At 31.3% G+C, this 27,601-nt stretch overlaps 2 protein-coding genes across 4 annotated transcripts; both read right to left on the bottom strand.

The window, feature by feature from the left end:
- Positions 1–266: 266 nt before the first annotated feature.
- LOC126687232 (uncharacterized) lies at positions 267–5,450 on the bottom strand. Of its 3 annotated transcripts, none has more exons than XR_007644082.2 (5): positions 5,119–5,450; positions 2,930–4,698; positions 2,608–2,800; positions 789–1,127; positions 267–417 (listed from the first exon to the last, which is right to left on the bottom strand). XR_007644082.2 is itself a non-coding variant. In XM_050381710.2 (4 exons), exons 2-4 carry the CDS (start codon positions 4,537–4,539, stop codon positions 906–908), a joined length of 2,025 nt encoding a protein of 674 aa, XP_050237667.1. In that variant the 5' UTR covers positions 4,540–4,698; positions 5,119–5,450; the 3' UTR covers positions 267–905. The 3 variants fall into 3 exon arrangements, 1 of the variants encoding a protein (XP_050237667.1); XR_007644081.2 differs by having other exon boundaries at positions 771–1,127; XM_050381710.2 differs by having other exon boundaries at positions 267–1,127.
- A 1,188-nt stretch (positions 5,451–6,638) lies between these two features.
- LOC126687288 (uncharacterized) lies at positions 6,639–15,071 on the bottom strand. The gene is made up of 15 exons (XM_050381798.2): positions 14,878–15,071; positions 14,648–14,796; positions 13,377–13,467; positions 13,097–13,181; positions 12,908–12,992; positions 12,152–12,221; positions 11,105–11,174; positions 10,188–10,233; positions 9,816–10,065; positions 9,530–9,735; positions 9,329–9,403; positions 8,689–8,758; positions 8,410–8,490; positions 7,262–7,341; positions 6,639–7,173 (listed from the first exon to the last, which is right to left on the bottom strand). Exons 2-15 carry the CDS (start codon positions 14,764–14,766, stop codon positions 7,095–7,097), a joined length of 1,407 nt encoding a protein of 468 aa, XP_050237755.1. The 5' UTR covers positions 14,767–14,796; positions 14,878–15,071; the 3' UTR covers positions 6,639–7,094.
- Between the last annotated feature and the right edge of the window lie 12,530 nt (positions 15,072–27,601).

The following is a 27,601-nucleotide window of genomic DNA, read 5'->3' on the forward strand; positions in this document are numbered from 1 at the left end:
TGAAAAAATAGTAGTTAGAAAATTTGACATTGAAGACTTCCCTAGATTCCCAAGCAAGCAACACAAAATTTTATCCATCAATCTTCTCCATAAGCTTCTTCTTACCTTATCAACATGATTAGGGTGAAAACCAGATTTAACAGTCTTAGTGACATAATTTGAGCTACCGTTGCGATGCAAAGGAACTACAAAACCTACATGTGGGAGATTTTCCCTGCTATACGCATCGAGCAGTTTTAATAGACGATAATTGCAGAAAAAAGAAATGTGTTAATCCTCATTTTCATTCGATAATCAAAAGATCCATCTTTTACAAGTTTCGAACAGTTCGACTTGTTTGTTGGAGACTGTGATTGCAAAAGAGAGAAGCCTAGTGCTCTTAGAGCAGGGCATGTACCATTTTTGATTCCGAGTAATCTGAAAGAATACAACAATATGTTCAGTATTTCACATAAAAACTGGTTCTTGTGCTTTTCCTTCCTTTGGAATTAACTGACATTTTGAATTTCTTTCTTAAAACTTTACCGAATTTTCAAGAATTTAACATGTTTCAAACCATATAATAGTTTGAACCAGTCAGTTTGGTTGACATCTCGGTTCAGTTTGATTTGAACCAAAAGTGAACTAAATATTTTTACTTTTCAGACCAAACTGAACCAAAAAACCTGATTTCTTTAAAATGTCAAACTGAGCCCAACTGAATCTTTCATTTCAGTTTGGTTATTCAGTTTGATTCGGTTTTTGCACACCCCTACTTATGTTGGTCTCACCTAGCAGAAGTATCATACCCAAAGTAGAAAAATTATCTCCAGTCCTGTCCCTGAACAAGTCGGTGGCTAGCCATTCTTCCGCAATGTGAGAATTGCACAATCATGTCCATCTAGTTCATTGTCGTACTTCACATACTAACTGGGTGAAGTAGAACGTAGGATCCCAATTTTTAAGGATGGGTGGCCTGGAAGTTTTATCGGCTCCGGACTACCTTGTAGAAGGTCTGCTCTTTCCGGGTTCAAGAGTAGAAGCTGCTGCATGTCTTTGGGGAGAACATTGAACACTGCCCGGAGATCTTGCTTCAGTTTCCGACAAGTTCCTGCAGAATCTGCACTAGCCTTTCCACACTGCTGAAGCTGAAGAATGCATTTATGAAAACGTTAACATTTAGCTATATGCTTTTAAATTACACGGATCATTAGTTCAATTATGACAAATCATGAGAGCATAAAAGACATCGGTATGCATGGATTAAGATCCAAACATGGGTTCTACATTCTGTTCAAGTAGTGCAACAACAAATCCAATCATTGGTCGAAATTCTACAAAATGAACAGAACCATCTGCATGAATAAAAATAAGCAGTCACAACCAATTGCAGTCTACCAAATACACGAAAGAGCACAAAAACACAGTCTGATTCTCCGTAACGGGCAATAATCATTTCCTGCTAGTTTCCAGTTTCCCCTACAGTTTTGCTAGTTGTTAACAACAATATTTTGCAATATCAGGTCAGATTCGCCACTTCCTCTTTTAACTAGTTCTCCAACTATATTAATACAGAGCACTTACTCTTGCTGGAAGTAACAGAATTTACAATCCTATTTCATTTGAAGGAAACTCGTCTCATTTTTTATAGTAAAAAGTTTTCAATTAAGCACATTTTTCCAGATAATTTTTTTGTAGCCTTCAAAAAGAAGTTGATCAATCAATCCGTTGCCAACACCTACAACTAGAATGGATCACCAAATTTCAATCAAGTACAATTTTTCACAATAGTAAAGTGCAACCACTGTCCAGATGCTAAGACTTAAGACTTAAGACTCTCTTTCATCACCTTCCTAATATAAAATAAAACTTAGCCAGCCACTAATGTCATGTATATGACTTACTTCTTGTAATGTGCCATTTTCTTAGGACCACTTATTCATTTTGTTTATAAACGACCAACACTCAGTTCAGCCAGCAGCTGTTTAGTGAGATTTTGAGATAACACCTGGCATTTTCAGCAAGATTCTGGCTATAACATGGCCAATTTTGAAGAGTGAAAGGTTTACTCAGAGATTCCATCTACGTGAGCAAGTCAAGAATAAAAACAAACCAGAGAAGGCATAATCAATAACAAATATCAACCAAGTCCATCCAGCTTTTTTTGTATCTCCTCATTTCAACAAGAATTAAGTTGATATCAGGTAGCAACAACAGAATGTCAAATAAGCAAATGTATAAATGACTGAACAAGTAAAACTACCACCAAAAGAAGAATCAAATTCTAAAATAGCCTGCTTTGTTCTCCATTCCATTGTGCAACATATTAATTAGAAACAAGTCAATTTTATGACTCTGAATAGACTTGCATAAATTATAGCAGAAACATTGAAAACAAGATCTATATGATTCATTGGTCTATCCTGCAGCTAAAAATTGAACAAAGATTATGATGATTCAGGAAGTTGCACCACATACTATCTCAAATAAATGCCTCTTTAAATGCTTACAAGTTGAAACTACTAAAATAGCATGTAATTACTGAGAAGCTACAATATTATCTCGGCGGCCAAATTATTTACACACAGACAAGGAGAAAAATAAGTAAGTAAATTAAAATGTCATTACCTGAATTTCCCCATTAAGATGCTTCTCAATAGCATTAAAGGAATCAACAACCTCCAGTTCAGACATTTTGGATAAGAACAGGTGTATGTCAGTTTTCGTTCTTGCTTGCTTCCACAGTCTATGTTGTTCTAGTTCGGCCACCATGCGTCTTCTCCGAAACCATGGCAAAAAGTTGGGCCCTTTCAGAAACCGCCTGAAAATTGATGAGATAAAAAGAACTTAATAACAAGCATTTGCCTAATCATATAGACCATGTGAGATGGAAATACAAGAAATAGAAAAAAAATGAATTTGCGGAAGTCAGCATTTTAACAATATTTACTTGTATAAGTCGAGCCAATTAGATCTCATCCTCTTTGATAAGAACTTCCCTACACCTCTTGCTGATAAGCTTGCCAAGAATTCATCTGTGTTAAATGACAAGAGGGGAGGAGGGTCAACGAATGGAGAAAATCCTTCCAAAGGTGTGGTTGCTCTAAAAAATGGGCCAAAAGGAGCTAGGAAATTTGTTGTCAGCTCCAAGAAATGCCGTCGCAATATTTCATTATTAACAACTGACATTGACTCCTCAACCCGTGGAGACATCCCAACATCAATAAGTCTATTCAAAATAGAAGTGTCCGGCTTGGTTGTTGCAGCATAAGTGCTCCAAATGGCTTCCTTATGCTCTGTCATAAGGCAAAGAGGGCCATCTCTCCTCAATTTGACGGCATTCAATAAACTTGAAGGAGAAAACTTCTTCAAGGAAAGCTGATGAAGTCCCAACCCTTCTGGTCTTCCAGAAGCTCTGCCAATAGACCTGTTTGAAAAGGGAAGCCGATTTGAACTTGGAGAAGGGCTTCCAACTGAAACGATGTGGGGCATCTTACGTAGTGATTTCAGAAAGAACAAGTTTGTCACTCCTAAAACCATTGGAGGGAAAGAATCTCCTTCTTGAAGTGAATTCAAATAAGCAAATTCTGGGTCATGGATGGTGAAATATGGCCTAAAATCAGTACTGCATAAGAGTGGCGCAACCAAACTTACAAGACTTGCAACTGCCTCACTGCACTGGGGAGGTGTGGGTCCTATGATAAGAATAGGCTCACCAATAAGCAACAACTCCCATAACACCCAAAGTTGCATTAAAATCCCCCTGAATGTACCAAAAATATCTGAATCATGAAAAAGGCCCTGTGGGATTGACTGATTTGTAGGAAGAAAGGGAGCTATAGAGGAAGCAGACTCTTCAAACATTCCATTTTCCAAGGGCAAGCTATGAGCAGGGGGTAAGTTAACTTTAAGCGTGGCATTCCCTATAGGAAGCTCCATTAGCTTACCAGGCACAGGAACAGGCCACATTGAAACATAAGCAGCGATATGTTCAAGAGCCTTCTTCCCTATGTCGAAATATAAAGGACCCAAGATTTGTAACAAAGGACGAAATACACTTGAAAATGGACTATGAGATAATATCACCACAGATTTTTGTTCCCCGCCGCGCTTTAGCCTCTCATCATGTCTTTGTCTATTGAATACATAACCATATAAGTATTTCAAACTGTTGTCATTTTTTCTTGTCGTTGATCTTTGAGTAACCTTCTTTTCTAAGGGCTTTGAAGATGCTTCTTTATCATTATCTTCTGTTATTTCAGATGCAGCCACATTGTTTTCTTCAGAACCCTTCCGTCTCCGAATGCGGAAGAAGAATATACAATCGTGGATGCTTGATCGGTTCTGGTGCTGGGAAACAGAATCTGGAAATGAACTAAAAGCAACATCAAGTTCCTCTTCATTACTAAGAATCCCAGGTGGAAAACACTCTTCAATGAGCTGGCCTTGCTCTAAATCAAATCTAATGGTACAGAAAGCAACCACCCATTGCTGCAAATATTCCGGATCAAGTTTCAAATCAAGCTCCGACTTAACAGAAAATGAAGGGGATCGACTCATTTCTGACCTACACAATCCTTATCTGATGACTCAAAAGAGGAGATTATCCTCATCAATAAGCACAATCACAGTATTATTTCCAACGCTTTAACCGTTTCAACTAGACCATTCCTTGCTTATTTAACTACTGTTTCCAATCACTTCAAGAGAAATCCAAACCTACGAAAAAAACCAAAAACCAAAAACAAAATAAAATTTTTAATCATCAATAACCCACTTTAACTAGGTTCATGTAAGTATTTCTCCACTATAAAAGCGTGTTCCACAGCCGCAACAAACATTGACTACATCACCAGTAAAAATGCACGTAGTTATAAGCTATTGGGAACTACAAGAAGCTAAAAACATTCAACCAAAAACTACTCCCTAAGCTAAAATTTTATGTTTTTTCTCTGAGAAACTAACACAAACACCTAATGGGCAAAATCCAAACAAGATTCACACTTCACTAATTCCTCTTATTCTCAGCAACCAAACACAACGAATGCCCATAAAAAAACGAAAAATCAAGCAAACAAACAAACAATACTCAACATTTAGAATTTGAGGATCTAAAATGTGGGTTTGTAAGAAACTTACGAGCACTGAAGAACCCAGATTCAGTTATGCACGAATCAATCTGGATCGACCAGAAATGAATACCCAATTGGCCATTAAAAACTGGGTTTCCCTTAAATTTGAGAAAGAAAAAGTAGAAAATGGAGTTATTATGCAGCTTCGTAGTTGATGGTGAATTGGTGAGATTGTTTAATTTGATTAACTATTTAATGGGTTTTTTTTGATTAAATGATAAATTGAAATGATTTTTGTTAAAAATGTCCCTTTCAATCTAATGAATGGAGTTTGCCTGAATTGGGAAAGGATACTGCCCCACTTTTATATTTTCTGCACTATGTTTTTTTTGGAACATAATTCAGGTGGTTCTTAAGGAGTATAAGAAATCATTCGAGTATAATTTATTTTCTTTTGAAGATAAATTAGAAATTGCAATTGCATGCATAATACGGAGATTGATAATTAGAATTATATTTAATTAATTTTTGTATGTATTGTAAGATTTAAATTATCATTCCAATCCAATATTAAAGAAGTGATTAATTTGTTGATGTAAAAAATTTGATAAATTGTTTTACTGAAAGCCATCTACTTTATGAAAGAGATTGTTTGCTATACAATTTATTTTTGATTTTTGGTTATGTTTTTAATTTTTTTTCCAAATATAAGAAATCTGAGTTCTTTTTAATTGAAGCAGGATAAATATCTAAATAGTTTTTATTTCGACTACATATAAGATAAATCACAAAGATAATAAATGTGTTTTTATCCATTATATTCAAGTTTTTTAATCAAATTATATTTCAGTAAATATGTTAGAGAAAGTAATTGCAATATAAAATTATCAAAGAACTCAACTTTGGTCCAACTAGAAGCACGAGTTATATCAAGTTCTTTCCGACGTACTATACTAGCTGTGCTCGAATGGGCATAAATTTTCAAATTCGAATTTGAACGACTTTCAAATTGCTCGAGTCCAAGCTCAACCTATAGTGTTAAAAAAAATCTAATTATTGAAAAATTATCATATTAGAAGAATCACTATAATAAAATTCAACTAATTAATATGATACACGCCCAAAATTTAGAGGTATAAAAATTAATATAGTAAGAAAAATAATTATGACTTTATACCACTTTAGACTCGCAATCTTGAATTGATTCTCGAGCTCGGCTCGAGATTAAACTCAATTAACTCAACTTTCCTAGTCAATCTCAATGTTTTTTGAGGTAGCCGATCTCGAATAACTTGTAGAAAGGTAGAAACTGCACTAATTATATATGCAGTTACAAAGAAACGGGAGAAAGGTAGCAAGCATGCATGGATACAATTTCGACTTGGCTCTGCATAAGATCTACATATTAACCAAACTATATCATGCAAATGGATAATTAGTGAGCTCAATAATAACATATTCAAATTATATATCAGTTGTCAAACAAATTACAGATAATAAATTAAGCTGAGGAATTTCATGTTCTAGACTGGCACTAACTACAACTGGACATCCCTATCCTTCTTCCCTGCCACGTAACACTATAGGTAAATATCAAATGCGACTGTTATTTATAAGCTTGTATACGAAAATATACAGAAAAAGAGATACAGCGTCTACGTCCCCCCTTCGCATATGCTCTAAAATTAAGCATGTCAAATTCAACCGTCATTTCTATACATAGTTTATCAATTATACATCTCTCGCAATTTCTAGCTAATCTCTGCAGAATGACAAAGCTAATATCTGCAGAATGACAAAAACTTACGAGTTGAAATGCACCCATCAAAAGCAAAATTATTTACATTTTTCTAGTTGAGAAAAGAAAGGGGTCGATATAAGAACAGCAACTGCGTTCTCTATTTTGTCGTGCTGTGTTGGGTTAATTTCAAGAACACTCGTTCCAATCATAAAAGAAAAAGGACTTTGCTGTTAAAGTTATTCTGCATTCCCTGTGCGCTGTATTCCATAGTCCATATACAAAATGGCTGGACAAGTTAGAGCCTAAACATCATATACAGGCAAGCGCTGTTCGATAGAAACCCGGCAAATTGGACACTTTTTGCACTTTTCGCAGCAGAAACTGCAACAAATTAAGAATTATTATTCATAACAGTGGAAATAAAAGGTAAGCTACATCTTGTAGGTAAAGCACCAAATTATGACCATACCTGCAAAGAATACGGTGCCTGCAAGGAAGTAGGACAACACTTATCTCTCCCTCAAAGCAAACTCTACATAAGACTTTTTCCTGGCAGAACACAAAAACATTATTTAGATCCAATGTGAATGGCCATAGTAGTGGGAACAACAAAGTTTAGTCATATCTTAGTCTTGCAACAGTAGCAACAAAAACATCCATTCACAGACTTAATGCATGATGAAGCATTTCATATTATAGCTTATTTCACCTATTGACTTCACAACCTCATACAGTAATGTCGCATAAGAAAGTTTATTTCTTTAAAGCTGACTCGATAAGTTTTGTTCTAGCATATGGCTGTGTTGGTTGCATTTTAAAGGATGGAAAGGCAGAGGAATTTGATTTTTTTTTTTAAATACAGTCTAGATATATTTGCCTCCATACTATCTTCAAAATGCAAATTCTTCCCTCTTCCGTCATCTAAGCCAAACATAGCCTAAAAGATAACCCCGTTGAGTGGAGAGAAGCCTAAAGAAATGTACATTTAATCTTTAAGATAATTTTGATTAAAAAAATGCACTTATAATAACACCACAACTATTGAATTATTTCAAATAAGGATAATATAGTCGAGAATATCAGTGCAGATTTTAAAATAGACAATCACAAATGAGATGGTTATATGAAATGCCAGATTTCTTGGAGAGAGATGTTCAATTGTTATATTAGTCTTACAAAGATTTCCACGTTCCCCAAGCATCAGTAGCTAAGTTGAATTAAGACTTAAGATATCCAAAGTTGGTGATTATACCTCAACAAGACAATACTAAAATCGAGGAAAAAAAATGAAGAGGCTATTGCAGAAGAAGACACTAATGAAATATATCCTGTTCAAATTCAAAATTGAATTTGAAGCAAAATGACGAATGGGAAATTACTAATGGATAAACCTAAAAAAAGTTGGATGCATGAACCCCTACACCAAATGTGGATCAAACTGGTTCATATGGCAAGAGTCATGTAAAGTCATGGAAATTAAAAATGCTTAAAGCCAAGAAAGAAGGTTCAGACCGATCACTGGCAACAGCAACTTAGGTAGTGTAATGCATTGAAATATTGGAGATTATTCATGCATCTAAAACTAATAATCAGCCATAGGATAGCAGGAAAACTTACATTTTGAAGTCTTTCATACTCTTGCTGGCTATATTTGGTGATTTCTGTCTGTTCACCGAGAGCTGCTTGAAGCCTCCAGACCTGATAAAAAAAAACATAAATCTTACAGAGTACAAAAATGTCATCAATTATTCAAATTTGCCAGTAAACACACAATATTCGAATAAAGGAAGTGAACAGATATAAATAATGTGAGTGAGATAAAATATTACGAAATTTAAAATTAGCCAAAAAGAAGAAGGGAATGATCAAGACACTAAACAAGTTCAAAATTATTACCTCCTCAGCGAGATCCTTTTTAGGCATTTTCTTCACTATCTCGGGAGGATAACCAGAGAAAGTATTATAGCTGCGAGTTGAGGAATATAATCATCAACATGTAATATTAATATAACCTCATGAAAAAATCATATAGTACGGTGGACCACATAATTGAGGCTCTTGTTCCTGGTGAAGAGAGTGTGTGCGCGTGTGAAGAGAAAGAGAGGCATCTTTAAGGATAGAAAACATGATTCAGATAAAACAATAGTGTTTTTCAAAATGATTATACGGCAAAATTTGGTATCGATGGCATAAGAAAAAATGTCATATGCTCTTCCTTGAGATTATAGAGCATATGCGCTAATTATGGGATTAATTGTGAACTTAACTTTATTTCTTTTCCATGATTTAATTATCTGATTCTTCATACTACCAAAAATACATTTAAGCAAGAATAGGTAAAGGAAATGTTTCAAATCTTGGTCCTTGCTGTTGGAAATTTATGTGCAGTTCCAGTTTTAAGATCATGATTCTATTATTACGGATCACTATTTCATTATTGTCACTGAAGTCCAGTTTTCACCAAATGACAAGTAAAACAAAGAAACAAATGTGCCTCCAATATATGAAGTCCTAAAAGCAGTACAAATGGACTCACCAAGAACCTCCCTCATGATACAGCCGGGCCTGTTCCTCTCGACTTCCCTCATCAATTGACCACCACCCCAGTAACCTGTTTTAGCAGATCGGGACATGGACAGACATGCAGTATTGGTATAAAATAAAATGCTTAGGAACTCAAGGGGTACAAGATTATCCCATACAAGTTTGGCTTCAGATGAAAAGAGAAGTTCAATACCTGGAACCATGGTGTAAGAAACCCAAGCAGTCATGAGCTCTTGAAGAAAATCTAAAATATGTCCCTGTTCCAGCTTCACTCCTTAATAAAAGGATAAGTTTCTCTGCCAACTTAGAGGCAGCAAATAGCACCCCAGCACCTTGAAGTAGGAAAAGGGGAGAGAAAAGAATCGGAAGTGGTATGTTTCTAGCACTGGCAGGAGTTCCCTGATTTTCAAAAGCCACCATCGATATATCGGTTCATAAGATACAAAAGAAAAGGAACCATTACCAGAAAAATTACATACCTCTAAATACATACAAAGGACGACTTGAAAACCAATTAATGGAATCTTCATAATATGCCCACCAATGTCTTGCAGTCCACACATTCTATCCTGAAGTTGATCCTCCTCTGGAGACACTACCAAGCCACTATTCCAGTCGAGATACCTAATGGTAGCCGAAGATGAACTGACATCTCTTGTCTGAGAATTTCGGTGGATCACTGGATTTGACCATTTTGTACAAACTAGAAAGGCAAAACACTCGGCGATACTGCAGAAAGAATATCCACATATATCACAATAACTACACAGAAACCTTGAACAAACTGTCACTAATACATTCAAAGAGTACAAAAAAATTGCAAGTCAAACAGAAGGACAAGTCAAGCTCACCCAAAGTTTATGAACAAGTCCCACCAACCAAGAGCGCCAACATCGCCTGTTATTAATTTCAAAGAAATAATTCAAATCCAAAATTTACCAGTATAAATGGATCAAACCAATTTCGTAACGATAGTGTACCAAACATGGTGCTGAAAAAAGAGAAGTGCAGAAATCGATTACCATATTTTAAGGTACATTGAATTTTCTTACATTAGACAAAAAAAGAAACGGCGTGAACTATTACTTCAAGAATATTATTCTGAACCAATAACTACCCACCCCCAACTCCAGCAAATGGGAAAAAAGTTACATTTTCATTAAGGTTGAACCAATTCATGAACATCAGAAGAGCAAGCCTTTTATGAGGTCTGCCAAGTCTTATTAATTACCATTTGTGCAAACATGATCAAGAGATCTGCCAAATGTCTTCTTGAGCAGATTTCCAGAAAAAATTTCTTACCTTAGATATTTAAATGATAAATCATATCTCAGTGTCTTCTGATCAAAAGGTTCAGCAGGATAGATGAAAGAACAGACTTCTCACAAAATACATATTCCATTACCCTCCACACAAGGCTCCTTTCTTAGCAACTCTTCAAAAATTTCACTCCCTTAAGAAAATAAAATTTTCATCTGACTAATAAAGAGGGGAAAAAAAGACTCAAACTGCATGATTGTATTTCAGCTTCAGTTAACCTAATGCCTTGTCTATATCAATAACTTCTAAAAGGGAGATGCAGTGTATTTTCTTGAACAACAAATTCTTAAATGAAATATCGTATAACCTTACAGAACCAAATCAAGGTATTCTAATATTATAACTTTAATTCCAATTATTGAATCAAGAAACACAATGAGATGAATGTTGAGTTTAGTGTCTTTAACATTAATGTATTTAAGCATATAAGGGAATTTAGAGATAATACCACTTAGTTTTAGAAGGGTGAACGATGTAGCGGCCACAAAGAAAACCATAGATATTGCAACCCAGAAATGCTGTAAAAAGAAGTACACAGTGTTATCACCAACATATGACTTCTTATATTCTTATAATATTAACATTTTAACAAACATAGTTCAAACTGAAATCTAATGCCAAGGTTGTGATCATGATCCTTGAATCTAATAAATACTGTCACGAAAATGTTAGTATTTTATACTATTTTCTTATGCGTCAATCACATAGGGATCTCACCTCTAATAGAACTTTCAAAATTATTGCAGAAGAAGAAATTGTTATATCATTTTTGCCCAGAGTATTTCAGAATATAGAATAACTATATCTCATGTCTAAAACAAAATATGTCATAAGCCCATTAACATACGTTTGAACACATGTCGAAACATTTAACAGCATTCAAAATGCAGTTTGAAGATGTGATTCAGCCTGAGATTGTAAATTCCATTTACATAAGCTTGACCTGGCACAAATTCGAAGTACAGTACATCTAATTATTTGCTATCAATTAATTAAATTCTTCTATCTCTATTTAAATTTTCTTTCAAGCTAATTTATAGTATCATCTTTTCTGTGGGATGTAAATGTTAATAAACGAATTCACAAACTTCTAATAGTATTTATTAAAACAACAGGTTTATCAATTAGCATAAAAAGTTTAAATCTTACTTCTTTTATTTTCTCATTTCATAACTTGTAAGGGGGATTACATTGATTTTTCGAAATTCAAGGGGAGAATAGTAGTTTCGACCTAAATCAAGGGATAATAGTAATCAACCCTTGTATTTCTATTGTCTAATAAGTACAATACTGAAGAGTGAAATCTAACCAACTATAAACCTTCTTTACTTATGTATGTTGAATTCAAAACATTCTGAATAATTAAAGAAAAAACAACAAAAATCAAGGATTTACACTCAGATTCAGACAGCTTCTTATGCAAATTTTTGGGTAAACAATTGCTAAATAACTTTAAGATCAAAGAGTAGAAAAAGCTGTCCTTTAAATAACTTACTGGCAATGTCTCCCATATAGCTTCATCACTCATGCTTTCTTCTTCCCCTGGCATTAGAGCTCTACACATTCTGTGCAGTAAACAAAACTCAGTTATAGGCTTATAGAGTGCAAATACTTTCCATTTCAGGAAAAGATATAGACATGTGCAAATTAATGGTACAAACAGATGAGCATCAACTGCAGTTTAATATGGTATGTAGTGATCATTATTCCTACTAAGTTGAATAAGATGTTAACATGGGTATTTTATACACGATTCTCAGAATTCCATATTTCGTGATGTATATAAGATACCGAGTACTGAGCATGATCCTGAAAAGTAGTAATTTGCTTTCACATCAATTGAGAAATTCATATTTTGGGATGTATTTAAGATACTGAGTATGGAACACGATCCTGAGCACTAGTACTTTGCTTTCGCATCAAGTATAAATTTGGTTTGTGCTGTAAATACCGGTAGATAATCTAAGATATATACCCAAAAAATGAGGCACTTAAATGATCATGTTGAACTCAATTGAGAATAAAATTGGCAGGCTAACTGATTCGGTAAAAATTGAAATACATACACAGACTGTTACCAAAGAATAGTACTCAACTTGTGTGATGAATATAAGCAATAAACCCTTCATCAGTTTCCAATATGGTATTTCAAAAAATCTCCATTTAAGTATCAACACGTAAATCTTGAACATTACATATCATCAGGGAATTTTTTTTTTCATCTGAACTGATTTTGTGCTAAAGAAAATACCTAAAATTGTCAATGAGAATAATTATTTCAAATGCTAGCAATGGAAAAAAGACAGTCTTCAAGCTTACAGCTGCAACACCATGAACTGCAAAAGAAGACAGGGCCCTTAGTAATAAAAAAATTGCAAAATAAATAATTTGGACAGTCCTAAAACAACATAGAAATAACAACAGAGTGATTGCTATATACCATTAATACTCTCAAGATATATACAAAGAAGCAGTTCAAATGCAATAAGCAACGGTGTTGCAACAACTGCATGGCATGGTGCCCACTGTCCAGGAAAGAAACCTCAATAATCAATATTCAATCGTGAAGCTAAAAGTTCATGTTTACTTTACGGAAACAAAAAAAAATAAAGATAAGGGAAAGTTACTCAATAAGGAACAATTTACCAAAAAAGTAAGAAAATAGAAAATGTAATTTATTTTAAAAAAAAAAAGTCCCACCCCAACACCCCTATACATACATGACGATTGTGTGGAACTGATGGAGCCGGCAATGAAAATCTCCCTCGAGCAACAACTCCATGAAATAACCAGAGAGGAGAGAAAATAAACCTGAAAATTAAAGTTGGTGCATGAGAATAACATAGTGCATGATTGCATGCTTCCAACTAGCAAAGTATTATAAATTTAATATGTATATTACAATATAAAAATAAACCTCAAAGAAAATCCCACTTTATTAAATATTTTTCCTACAGAGAATAAATATAACAGAGAAATGAAATGTTTAAGAAACTGAGAAAATTGCTTCCATTATCTCTAAAGACTCACCTAGATTATTTTGGACTCTTAGTTTATTTCTTATTATTAAAAAAAACCCAGCAAAAATCATGTAAAATGCTAAGAGTTAATCCAAAAATCATCTTGTCTAGAAAACCAAATCGGAAGATATATGAACCAAGCATATCCCTCCATGTAAGATGATCAATACTAGATTAGTTGTACTGGCACTGCAACCCTCAATTTAAAACCTTGATCATAACTCCAAAACTAAAGAAATGCAGAAGGAAAAACCACATCTTGATATACCTATTCAACCAAAGTGGCAAGTAGGGAAATTGATAGTTTGGTTGTGAGAGCAAACATCATCAATGCTTGAATACTTCTAGCTTTACAATCAATTGGACATCAAAAGAAACCGCAATAAGGGCCTAACATGTCAGTGTTTAGGTGAACATACAAGCAGTATAATTATCCTTTCATGACCTCCATCATTCGACTCACAATTACAAATTACAATTTCATTTAAAATGCATTGCTTTATCAAAACACATCCTCAACAAACTATCCTATTTCACTTTTTTCATTCTTGAGTTATGAGTTAAAATCAGAAAACAAAGCCCTACTATATAGTATATACAACTCCTAACCCTCGGGAATGCTACCCTATCAAGTCCGAGATAAGCATCTCCAACAAAGAGATCACCCCACCTTTCTTTATAAAGTCGTATACTCTTATGTGAAACACGAAACAATACAAATTTTCATCATTTATTCAAAATTCCAAACAAACCCTAATCTGTAAACACCAAATTCGTGACTTCAAAATTCAGTTTTGTTCAGCTCGTTACAGAGAATAAATCTCCCTAAACAACATGTTTGAAAAAATAAAATAAAATAAAAAGACTTAGAATCTGAGGCAAATTGCAATGAAATAATCAAATTGAAACACACAGAATAAAAGAGAAGTGTACAGTGATTAATTAGTATTGTCTAAAAACAAAAAACTAACCACCAGGAGTAGAAAACGACGCCGTCGAGCTTGAGAACGAGCAAAAAAGTGAAAAAGAAGAGAAGAGTATGAGCAGCTAATGCTTGTACGGACTTCAACACTCTTCTCCAGCTCATCATCTTCTTCTTCCTCGTTGCTTTCTAATTTAACTGTCAAAAGAACCATCAAATTCAAACCGATACCCAAATTAAGCAATTAAAATCAAAATTACTATAACAAGAAATACAAACCTGAATAATTAAAATTAAATTTATTTTGATTGATTGATGAAATTAGAGTAGACGCGCCATGGAAGAAACCGCTCACTTTTGTGTTCTCTTTTTTTCTTTTCACTATTTAATTCTTTTTTCCATTTTAAATAATTTAAATTAATAACAAAACAAAACGCATTTAATTTCTCTCTCTCTCTCTCTCTCTTGTTTCTTGTAGCTCACTGATTCAGATTTTTTTTCTCTCCGACTTTGCTTTCACGGCCCCCTGTCCCCAAACCTTATTTTATATAAGGACCCTTTTGTCTATTTTAGTTTATCTATTTGTATTAAATTAATTAATTATCTATTTATTTATTGTTTATTATTTTAAAAATTATAAACTTTTCGCATGTTTGTAATTTTAGAAAAATGCTTTAATATCCACCTTTTAATCTAACTTTTTTAACACATCTTATATCGTAAGATTTTATTTGTCCGATTCCCACCTAAAAATGTATATCTTAAAAAGGGAATTAAACAATTCATTTTTTAATGGCTAAACTTATCTAGAGGCCCTTGTACTATAGCATTTTTGTTCAAAAAGCCCCTGTACTATTTTTTTGTTATTCAAGTCCCTCTACTTACATAATTTTTGATTTTTAGGTCCTTTTTTGGTTTTTTCCAGTCCCTTTACTTACAATTTTTTTGTTCCTCCAGTCCCTCGAAAGGACCTAAAAATCGGAATTTTGCCAAGTACAGGGACCTGAAGAACAAAAAAATAGTACAAGGACTTTTTGAATAAAAATGATATAGTACAAGGGCCTCTAGATGGGTTTAGCCTTTTTTAATTGTCGCGTCATGCGTTACAAAAAAGTGTTGGGTTATATAGCATTATTCATAATTTTAATATGAAATTTTTAATCTTATTAATTTAATAAATAAATTTCTTTACAATTCAAAAAAGTCAAGTAATATTTAGTAAAATTAAATGTTGTTGTATTTAATTTTAAAAAACATCATTAAATATATAAAAATATTAACGAATAAAATTATATCAATACTATTGTTTAACGATATATCTTGAAATAATTAGTTTAGTTTTTAATCCATCTAGAATCTTATATATGACTTTAATTCTCCCTCGCTCATCTATTTAATTTTATTTTTTTGTTATATGATTTATGAGATTTTCTAAACGGATCTTAACTATAAGATGATACCTTTAACATTCAGATTAATCCCCATTCAAGTAGTGTAGGTCTTTTGTGGGAAGCAGACTCTAACTCTAAATTTTAAACGGCTGCATATATGAGTACGGTTCGAATCTGCAACCTCACTTAAACCAGGAGAACGCCTTACCAACTCACCTGCGCCTTGGAATTTATTTAATTTTATTATAACTGTTCAATATTTATTTATTCTTGTTTGATATGCACATTAGTGGCGGAGTCAGTCGCTGGAGGGTCTAACATGTCCGTCCTGATTTGAATTAATCAAAGATGTAAATTTTTAAAATAAAATTTTAATTCTTAATTCCAACTGAATTAATATGAAAAAAAAATCAGTGACCAATATTCCATCTCTTAAATATTTCTTGACAACATATCTTGACTATGTCACGGATACACATAATAAATTTTACAAAAAAATTAAAATAAAATTAGTAAATGTTTTTTATTAGATAAGAAATAATTTAATTAATTTATAAATAAATACAGAATCAAATATAATACACATTATATATTTACTTAGATATTACATAAATTGTTTTATAAGATTTTAAAATTATTGACAAGATAATTTTAATTAAGAAAATTAATAAATTATTAATTATTTTAAATAAATTATCTAATATTTTAGTTTGATTATATAATATGGAGATTTTAAATTTTTTCCAAAAGTTTTTATCTTATATCTATAGTAATATATAAGTGTTTTTTTATTTGTTTTTAAATTGTGTTGATTGATATTTTTTATCATTTATTGTGTTGGTCGTTAAACTAGTTATTGCATTTAAACAAAAATATAAACTTACCTCTATTTTTTAATTATATAATTTTTTTATCACATTAGAATAATAACTCTAATATAAACTTGATTTTATATTTAATACTTTTTTCAAATAAGACTAATAATTCTAAGAACATGTATAAAACAAATAAAATATTCAATAAACTATTAGTATAAAAGAATTAGTTAAATGTAAAAACAATTGTGGCATTGCAATGTTTTGGGTCATTTAGGAGTGAATGAATACCGTTGAGTCATTGGACAAGTCACAAGTGGAACCTTTATGTCCCACTTATCCGCTTGTCTATATTATTTGTAGTACTATTTTTTATTTGTCATCATGTGTGAGTTTATAAAAAAAATAAAATCTTATAATAATACGCATATCTTTTGTTGCTTTTAGGTACACCAAATTCTTGCATTTCTTGCATTGCTTTTAATTGATCAATCTTCAATTTGCAACAATTTATAATTATGTGGAAAGAATTGGTAATTGGTAATTAGTATTTAGAATAAGGATGACTGATAAAGATGTTCATGTAAAATGTGAAACAATTCTTAACATAATTGTCTTGTCAAAAAATTAAGATTTTATTAGTGATTTAGCTGGTGAAAGGTGACTATTTTTGTTGGTAATTAGTATGTAGAAAAGGATGACTGATAAAGATGTTCATACAAGATATGAGTCAATCCTTAATATAATTGTCTTATTAAACTTTTAGGATTTTTTATGGGTGCCGCTATTTCCAGAGCAGTAATTAATAGAGCCAATTTTATTTTCACAATTTTTTTTTAATTTAAATCTATTTCTATGTTATCAATAAAAGAGGATAATTTTGTCAAAATAAAAAAATTTATTCTGTCATTATTAAATGTTGCTCTGGCAATAGCATCACCCTTTTTTATTAGTGATTTAGCTGGTGAAAAAGGACTATTTTTGTGATTAAGAACTGTCATTTGAATTAAAATTTTATTTTTAGCTATCTTCATCTGCTCTCTTTTAATTTTTCCCTTCCTCAAATCCTAGCAGCAATACATTTTTATTGTCTGGAAGGTGAATTTTTGGCCTTTTTACCCACAAATTTTTTAATTTTTCTTTAAATAATAAATAACTCTTGCCATATATAATCAGTTTTAGTGTTTTATATGGATTTTCTTTACTACAAATGTAAAGTTTGTACAAGAGATTATCACAAATGATTGAATAATAAATTTAGAATTTTTTCGCTTCTTTTTTACGATTCGAGTTATGGGCTTATTGCTGTCTTGGTTGATTGACCCAAAAAAAGTTATAAGCTTAAATATTTTACAATTTGATTTGTGTCTTTTAAAATTTATTATCGATCTAGGAAATTTGTTGTTGTATTGTTTAGATTTATAAATTATTATACTAATATATCTGTTCTATTTATAGATTTAGTTCTTTTTAGATTTTATGTAATAGATCATTTTGGTGGAAATATTAGGTAATCAAAATGATTGTTGATGGAGGGAGGGAGAGGCATAGGACTAGACCTGGCCACGGTTTAGGAGTTGCCGGTCTCGGTTCGGATATGGTGGTTCACGGTTCAATAAAAATATGAATCGGCTCTAGACCGTCTAAGAAGTCTGAAACTACTGGTTTGGTACCGGCTGTTTCCGATTTCGGCCAGTTCCAAAAATTTAATAAATTAAATTTTTATTTAAATTAATATGTATTATTTTTCTATATCAAAAATTTGAATTAAATTGATAAATTCATTAATATTGGATTATATTATATAGCATATTCAAGTGATAATTTATAGCTTCTAAATAATGTGGGGAATTTCATCATTTTTTATATTAAGAGTATAATCGCACATGGAAAAAATTTAAAATTAATAAATAAAACTCAAATATAAATATAAGATAAATAATTATAATATTTATATTTTTTAGAGGTTCATTATTCATAGGTCTAAATAATACTTTTATTATATTTGAAGTTTATAATGTTAAATAAATGGTTTTTATTATACTTAAATACATATTTAATATATTTAAATATAAAAAAATTCATATATTTACGGTTAAAACTGGACACGGCTGTTCGGAACGGAACCGACGGGTCCAATTCTAAAAAATGTTGAACCGGCCCAAAAATGACCTTCCACCGGTTCTGGGCCGGTTTTTTTCCAGTTTCAAATTTGACTAGTTCCAGGCCGGTCCATCCCAGGTCTACATGGGGTTGTCATGGCCCCTCCAATTTTTTAAAAACGTCAATATTAGCACCAAAAGTTTTTATATTTTACAATTTAACCCCTCCCTAAATTTTAAACTTACGTTTCCATATAATATATATATATATATATATATATATATATATATATATATATATATATATATATATATATATATATATATATATATATATATATATTATAATCTGCCCTTCCCTATGTCAAAATTCAGGCTCCATTACTGAAAATGATTTATTTTGCCATATTTATCTAATCCGGTATTATGGCTATAATTGAGACTCTTATGTTGATTTTGTCATCAATTATATTGTATTTGTAATAGCTCACATCAAAAGTGTGAGATGGTTTGACTATGCAACTATTAATTGATTAGGATTCAACTATTTTTTTTTTATAAGTCCATTCGATTTCCGAGACTTCGCCCTGACCAATTCAGATTCAACACACATCGCGCACCTGATATGATGGGTGAGTCTACCAATGAGAATTTTCTGCATTCACAAGACTCGAATCCGAGACCTTACTTAAACGATACCAAACCGCTTACCACTTGGACCGAATCCCATGATAGCTATTAAATATTTTTGAGTTAACTATTTTAGACCCGTGCATTAGGCCTGAAAACTAATTTGGACTAATGAAATTCAAATTGTTATAAATTAGCCAATATCAAATTTATAACATATTTAATAATTGAATCCTAAACATCATAAGAGTATTTCTAAAGGTCTTTTTTTAACATTAAAGAACATCTTTTGTAGAATAAAAATCATTTTAAAAATAAAGAGTAACATTTTATGTTTAGTCTAGTAAATTTTCTAATATTAACTTTTTTATTTTATTTTATTTTTATAAATAATAAAAAAATTAATAATATTAATTTATTTTTTAATTTAAGTTTTGTATTAGAATAAAAATATTACTTCCTTCGTATCATTTTAGAAGTCTCATTTTATTTTACACATAGATTAAAAAAATATTAAAAACATTAATAATTGTTTTTTTTTTATTTTACCCTTATTATGATAGTGAAATTTTACATATAAGTAATTTTCAAGTGATTTAAGGAAGAATAAAAAGAGAAGTTCAATGTAAAAGTCCTCTACCAATAGAAATGATACTTTCTAAATAGAACATTTCAAAATAGAATATGAGACTTTTTAAATGGGATGGAAGGAGTACATTTTAAAAGAAAAAAGTAACTAACTTTTTTTAAAAGGGAAATGGTGTAAAAATGACCCTAATATATACTATGTTTCTCTTGTTGGCACCTCATATATTTCAGATCTCAAATATGACCATAACGTTATGAAAAAATATATATAAAAAAAAATGGACGGCGTTAAAAAGAAATGTATACAGTATTAAACAGAAATGTTATCTGAAGGGTCATTTTTTGACACTTTTTCAAAACGTTAGGGTCATTTTTGAGATCAGAAATATATGAGGTGCCAACATGAAACGTGGGCTATATGTTAAGGATATTTTTGCACCTTTTTTCTTCTTAAAATGTGATTTTATCTGTGAGAAACGAAATAAAGAGTAAAAATGGCTCTCCACATAATTTCTATTCTAAATTTAAATAATAAAAGGTCAGATTGATCTTTAGTTTATTGTCAAATTTTTTAAATTAAAAAGTTTGACAATTTTAAAAAGTTATTTGGAGATGCTTTGAGCAACTCAAATCATTCCCACATTTTTGATGTCACTCCCTCTTAAATTGGTGACGTCTTTGTCTCAACTGGCCTCAAGTCGGGTTCAGACCACCCTCGAGTTTTGTGGTTCATTGGCAGCCCCTTCTCTGCAAGGCCAAACACATCATAAAGCACTCGAGCTAGTAGGTCAAATTCAATTAGCCTAGATTGGCTTTCAGACCTAATCAACTATTTCAAAATTATTAATCTAAATTAATTTAGAATTAATTAAAGGCTTAATTTCTTAAAAAACCTCCACCTTGCACTTTTTATTCGATTATACCCTGACCTTGTAAAAATACCATTTGTACTCAATTTTGGATTTTTATGTTTCATTTCTATCCAAAAGCATTAGATTGTACTATTTTCATTTAGAAAAGAGTTTAAAACATATTTTTTTCTATTTTTAAAAATACAAATAAATCCTTAAACTTAAAAAATAATTAAATACATCCAAATAATTAATTATTTTTTTTAATTTTATAAAATAATAAAAAATAAATAAAAAATATATTATTTTTAATTTTTTTGTTGGAAATATTTTAAAAACAAAATTAAAAAAAATTCGGAAATATTTTAAAAAAGAATTATTATTATTTTTAATTTGAAAAAGATGGTATTTTTGTACGATTAATAACATTAATATCTAATTAGTATAACATTTTTTTTTTCGATCAAAAAAAAATGAAGGATTGTTTTCGGATATTAAACTCCCTGGGCCACTCAAGTCTCGGGAAATTTCAAAAAGGTCACTAAAGTCAATTTTCTTACAAAGTGGTCACTGAACTATACCTTTAATTACAAAAATATTTCTATTGTTACGAAAAGAACACTAAACTTTTTGTGAACGGCAAAAAAATCATTGGGTTATTCCTTTTATTACAAAAAGGTCACTGAACTATGTTCCTTTTTGTAATTTTGTCTTGCCATGTAAGCAAAAATGTTAGGTTTTTACGTCGTTTTATATGGCTGAACCCTTTTGTAATAAAAGGTATAGTTCAGTGACCATTTTGTAAGAAAATTGACTTTAGTGACCTTTTTGAGATTTCCTGAGACTTGAATGACCCAGGGAGTTTAATATCCATTGTTTTCAAATGAAAAGAGTACAATTTAATGCTTTTGGGTAGAGATGAAACATAAAAACTCAAAATTGAATACAAATGTTATTTTTACAAGGTCATGGTACAAACGAAAAAAAAAATGCAAGGTGAGGTTTTTTTAAAAAAATTAAGCCTTAATTAAAAACACAACTCTTATAATTTTGTTTTGTATTTTACAACCTTGTAGTACAAACCTTATTTTTGTGCTCTCTATTTTGTTTATTTTTTTTTACTCTTCTTTTAAACTTTTTTTTTCCGATTATCTTCTTTACTGTCATCTCTTCATTGCCGTTTGTAGTTTTTGTTTCAGTTTGTATATTCATGGTCGCATGATCGTCTCCTTCGCTAATCTCTCTAATTTTTTCATTTGTGATCTTGTTACTAAAAAAGATATGTTCAAAATAATATCACGACGTTGATTTTTTTCATTTTTTAAAAATGTATTTCTTATGAATTAATGATTTTATTATGTGTTTCAGCAATCAAATAATTCTATTTTTATGTTATTCTTAAGGCCTAAATGCACCAAAAATCATCAATTTTTCGCGGGTTTTGCATATTTAATATAAACTTTCAATTTTGATAAAAAAATACACAAACTTTCCAATTTGGATTGGGATTCTCTCAAGTTCAAATGAACTTGAGGGGGTTATGTTCACGATCTACACCGTTCATTATACAATGAACGGTGTAGATTAATTTGATTACAATTGTACTTTTTTGATCTACACCGTTCATTTTACAATGAATGGTGTAGATCGTGAACATGACCCCCTCAAGTTCAAAATGAACTTGAGAGAATCCCAATCCTTCCAATTTTTGTAATTAAGACACCGGCACCATTTTGGATGTAATACGGCACCATTTTCCAAAGAAAACACATACGTAATCATAATTGCAAAAATTTGAAAAGTTCGTGTAATTGTTTGCCAAAATTGAAAGTTTATGTTAAATATGCAAAACACGCGAAAGTTGGTGATTTTTAATGCATTTAAACCTATAGAAATTGGATTATATTTGAATATATAACGGTTACCGTATCGAATCGAACGTATACGTATTGACTTTACGTTTCGATTGCAAAATTGTGTTGATAGGTATGTGAATTAGTGTTTTGAACCGAGAAACGAAGTTTAAGTAGGTCAGATTGAGTCCGGGAATGAATTCCCGTGGCTGTGTGGACGCACAGGGACACTGTGCGGGCGCATAGGGGCATGCGCCAGCGCACATTTCCGACGTGCTGAGGTTCGGACAAAATTTGAACGGTATGTTCAATACGGAATCAAAAGAACTTTGAAATACGAACCAGGACGTTTAAAGAACTAAAAAAGGAGCAAATTACGTTAAGGTCCCTGAGATATACCATAATTAACAGTTTGGTACCCCTTGTTTCAAAATTCTACTTAATAGTCCCTCCGTTTTAATTCCGTTAACTATTAGGTCCCTCCGTTAATCTCGACACTTATTTTCAAACGATTTGACACCCCACCTTTAATTTTGTGAACGATTTGGTCCCTCGCTTTTAATTTTATTAAACGATTTGGTCCCTCACTTTTAAACGATTTAATACCCGAGTTTCAATCCATTAAACGATTTAGTCCCTCAAATTAACAGAAGGATCTTTCAGTTAGCGGAATTAAAACAGAGGGACCATTAAGTAGACTTTGAAACAAGGAGTATCAAACTGTTAATTATGGTATATCTCAGGGACCTCTAAATAATTTGCTCATAAAGAAACTTGGACAATTGAGGGAGTTTGATTAATTAAAACATAGAGATGTTTTAATTAGGTCCTTTATTAATTAAAGTTATTAATAATTGAAGGACTATCAGTTAATATCAATAACGAGAATAGACTATGTGTTATAAGTCTAGTAACGTTTATAGAGTCTACTCCTAAGAGTTAGAATTTGTATTTCAATTTCTTTCAACAATTGTTTTCTAACTAGATCCGACGCCCTCATTCCGATCCAGTATCACGTTATTACAATCCCGGTCGGAAAGAATCGATCATCACGTAATTAGGCCTCCTTCAATAGGCCCTCAATCCGGTATTTCGTTGCTTGATCTTAGAGGAAATTAGGCCCAGCACCTCAAAAGACCTAAATATTCTCACAGCTACCACGCGGCCCACCTTCTTTCTTTTTTACGATCGTCATCTTTTTGTTTTCCTTTTTTACGAATCATTCTTTTTTTCTCCGATTATTTATTCATCACTAACCTAGTATTTGCCTAAAAATCCCCACAAAGAATATCCCTCCTTCTCGCCACTTCCAGTGTTGTCCGTCGTCGCCGTTGATTCTGAAAGTGCTACTCTTTCCGTCCATTGCCGCTGCCTCCTCAATTTTCAAGGCTGCCATTGCTGCTCTTTGAGAGGTAATCACAATATCTTAATTGATCCGTCTTAGTAAAATGTTCACTGGGTGACCTTTATTTTAATTGAATTAAGTAAGGATCCTGCTAATATTTGTATTAGTTGGTAGGATGTGATAACTTGGATCAACTTAGAATTTACTAACAAGTGAGACTAAGTCTTAATATTCTATTACATCTTCTAATTTTGGGTTTAATTGACAACATTAATCAAATTTTATCAATTTTATTAATGCACAGGAACTTTGATTACTGATTACTGTAATCAGGCCATGGAGGTGGAGGATTGGGAAAGCTACAATGTATAATCTTTGTTTTAGAGCTTTAAGTTTATTTAATTAGCATAATTTCAGTTCCACATATGTGATTGATCCGTTTGTCTAAATTCACTGCAACAGGACGCTTGTAACCGCGGAATTGGGCGTGTATGGACTTTGGAGTGATTATGATCTTTAAGGTATATACATACATTAATGAGTTTAAAAGTCTATGATTAGGATCTTTAGTGTTTGACTTTTGAGGGAATTATGTGAGTTTCTTTTCTAATGGTGTTTTTATGTTTACAAGATTCTATATTTTTTCCTTCATATGTCTGTCTTTTTATTTGTACTTTGTGCTCGCTTTTCTTCAAAATCTTACTTACAGATGCAACTTGATTTTTTGAATCATTTCAATTGCAGTCATGGAAAAGCATCTCTTTATTTTAATTATTATCTATTATTTTTAACTAAATAGTTTCTAACAGTTCACTAAAGGGTTACTAATTTTATATATTTTTGTTGATCAACAACGGGAGGGTATTGCATTTCTTTTGTATCAATATGAACATGAAGATGACTAAAAATATTGAAGGTGACGAAAAAAGTTGAAGTTAAGAAGACGAATGTGGAAGCGCGAAAGGCAAAAATGAAAAAAAAAATTAATACTTGTGATTGTCTAGTATATGGATTTTCAATTTTAGTTGTTTGTTTGTATTATTTTGTTGTATAGGATTGTTTTCTAAACCTATTAATATTGGTTGTTATTTTTGTTTAGTTTTATAATTTCAGTATTTATTTAGTACATTACTAGTTAACTAATAGTAAACTATATTTTAGTATATATTTCACTTTATTACAAATTATAGGTAAATATTTGGTAATCTAATAGTAAACTTCCGATATATAATTTGATAAACTTTTATATAGTATACTAGTAATTATAGTAATTGTCTAATGATTATCATTATTTTTATGTCATCTGTTGGTAACCATTTAGTAACTATTTAGTAAGCTTTTGGTTATTATTTATAAATCTATTTTATTTTTTAAAGTTGCTGATTTTTAATAATAGTAATATTGGTAGGTAAACTATTACAATATTGAATTTTTGAAGAAAAATGGAGTCTCCACCTGAAAGAGAAAAATCAAACCTGTTATGTTTTGTGATTTTATTTTTAATTTATAATTGTAATGATTTTATTATTGGTTTACCAATGGTTGACTAATAGTATACCAATAAATTTAATTTTAGTAATATTGTTAGTAAACCTTGAGTTAACCCTTGGTAAATGTATAATTACTTTTCGATGATGCTCTTAATTTTTTATGTAATTGTGTTTTTCACTTATATATCTGTAATAGTTTTTTTGTTGGTTAACCGATTGTTTACTGATGATACACCATTACTTTTAGTAAATTAAGTAATAATTCATTTTAACATTTTATAATTTTAAAATGAAAAATAGTAATTTGATTTTTAAGTAACTAATGGTAGACCATTAGTAAATTGTTAGTGAACGTCTGGTTCGATAGCGTCGATTAATATTTTCACAACTATTTACGTAATGCCACCTATAATTTATGCATCATATAGAATTAATTAATTATTTACCATAAATTTAATAGTAAATTTATTTAATAAATTGTTGGTGTTATTAATTTTTGATCTATACAATTTGTTTTGATATATTTTGAATATTTTTGATTTAATTGATAAGTTATTTTACTGATAGTAAATTGTTAGTAAACTGATTTATCTTTTAGTAAACTGTTAGTAAATTGATAGTAAATTTATTTTTATTGTAAAATAAAAGTATTAAAGTTGAAGCTAGTTTAGCACATTTTTTATATTATTGTTGGTAAATTAATTAAGTAATAATTCATTTTAACATTTTATGATTTAAAAATAAAAAATAAAAAATTTATTTTTAAGTAAATCCATAGAAAACCATTAGTAAACTGTTAATTTTGTAATCATTTTAATATTTTACAATTATAGAAATAAATAATAGTAAATTAATTTTTTAAGAAATATAACTATTATTATTTATGTTGTAATGCAAAATGCACAGCCTTAATGTGCATATACTTGAGATACCCAATTAAACAATGTATAATTTGAAAATATATATAATCAGTTCAATTCACAAGGATCAATCCTACATAATACTAATTTTTTCATCTAAGAATCAATCTTTTAGACCAATATAGTTACTTGAAGCAGGCATTACGTGTTTCCAGTTGCTGTAATGCTATTGCCCAACTTGGGTCTCTTCTTCCCTTGACTCGGTCAGTTATGCGGAACATAGAGTAAGGCACAATCAGTAGAGGTGGTGAGCAACGAACAAAATGCATCAAAATTGTAATAGTTTATATAAAGATAACCAAACATATGTAAACCAAAATATTAACAGATTGCATAACACTAATGCACTCATCTCTGCATATTTGTTTATCAGGAAATGTCAAGATCCTACAATTCTCTTTGGTATTCTATCGAACACCTAACGTGCATCTTTCAAGCTCAATACCCTTTAAAAGTTCTTCTTTTCAACAGGTTCAGTTTGCATTCTCCCTATAATCTTTCAAAACATATATCCATTTCTAAAAAAACTCTTATTCTGATTAGTCTTTTTTATATGTGCAAAAACGGGCAAGAAGGTCATAATTACTCATTGCCACAACAACTGGCCGGAGGGTAGTCTCTTGATCAATCTCATATCTTGCTCACCACTGAGCGAGAATCGAGATAATACGTAGTAATGATTAGCGTGATCGCCTAGCCAGGCTTTAACCTTGACGAAGCTGTATTTGGAGGAAGCGTTAACGGAGGAGAACAGCTGAGGATTCTTCCAATGATCGGGAGCTTCTTCAACACTGCTGTACCGCCGAACCCCCGATTAAAGAGAACACTGTCATATTTTGGCAAAGAAACTTGAGTCAAATAGTAAAATTATTGTTTTTTTAGTTAATAGGTATGAGTGAGAATATTTTGCCTATTTTGGGGTATTTGTCTAAAAATCTCTTGATCTTATTAGCCTTTAACATAGCAATCTATTTGGAGTATATGTCAACCCTTTTCTCCAGGCTAGAAGTGTGAGCAG

The sequence above is a fragment of the Mercurialis annua genome, linkage group LG6 (assembly GCF_937616625.2).
Source record: "Mercurialis annua linkage group LG6, ddMerAnnu1.2, whole genome shotgun sequence".
Classification (NCBI taxonomy): domain Eukaryota; kingdom Viridiplantae; phylum Streptophyta; class Magnoliopsida; order Malpighiales; family Euphorbiaceae; genus Mercurialis; species Mercurialis annua.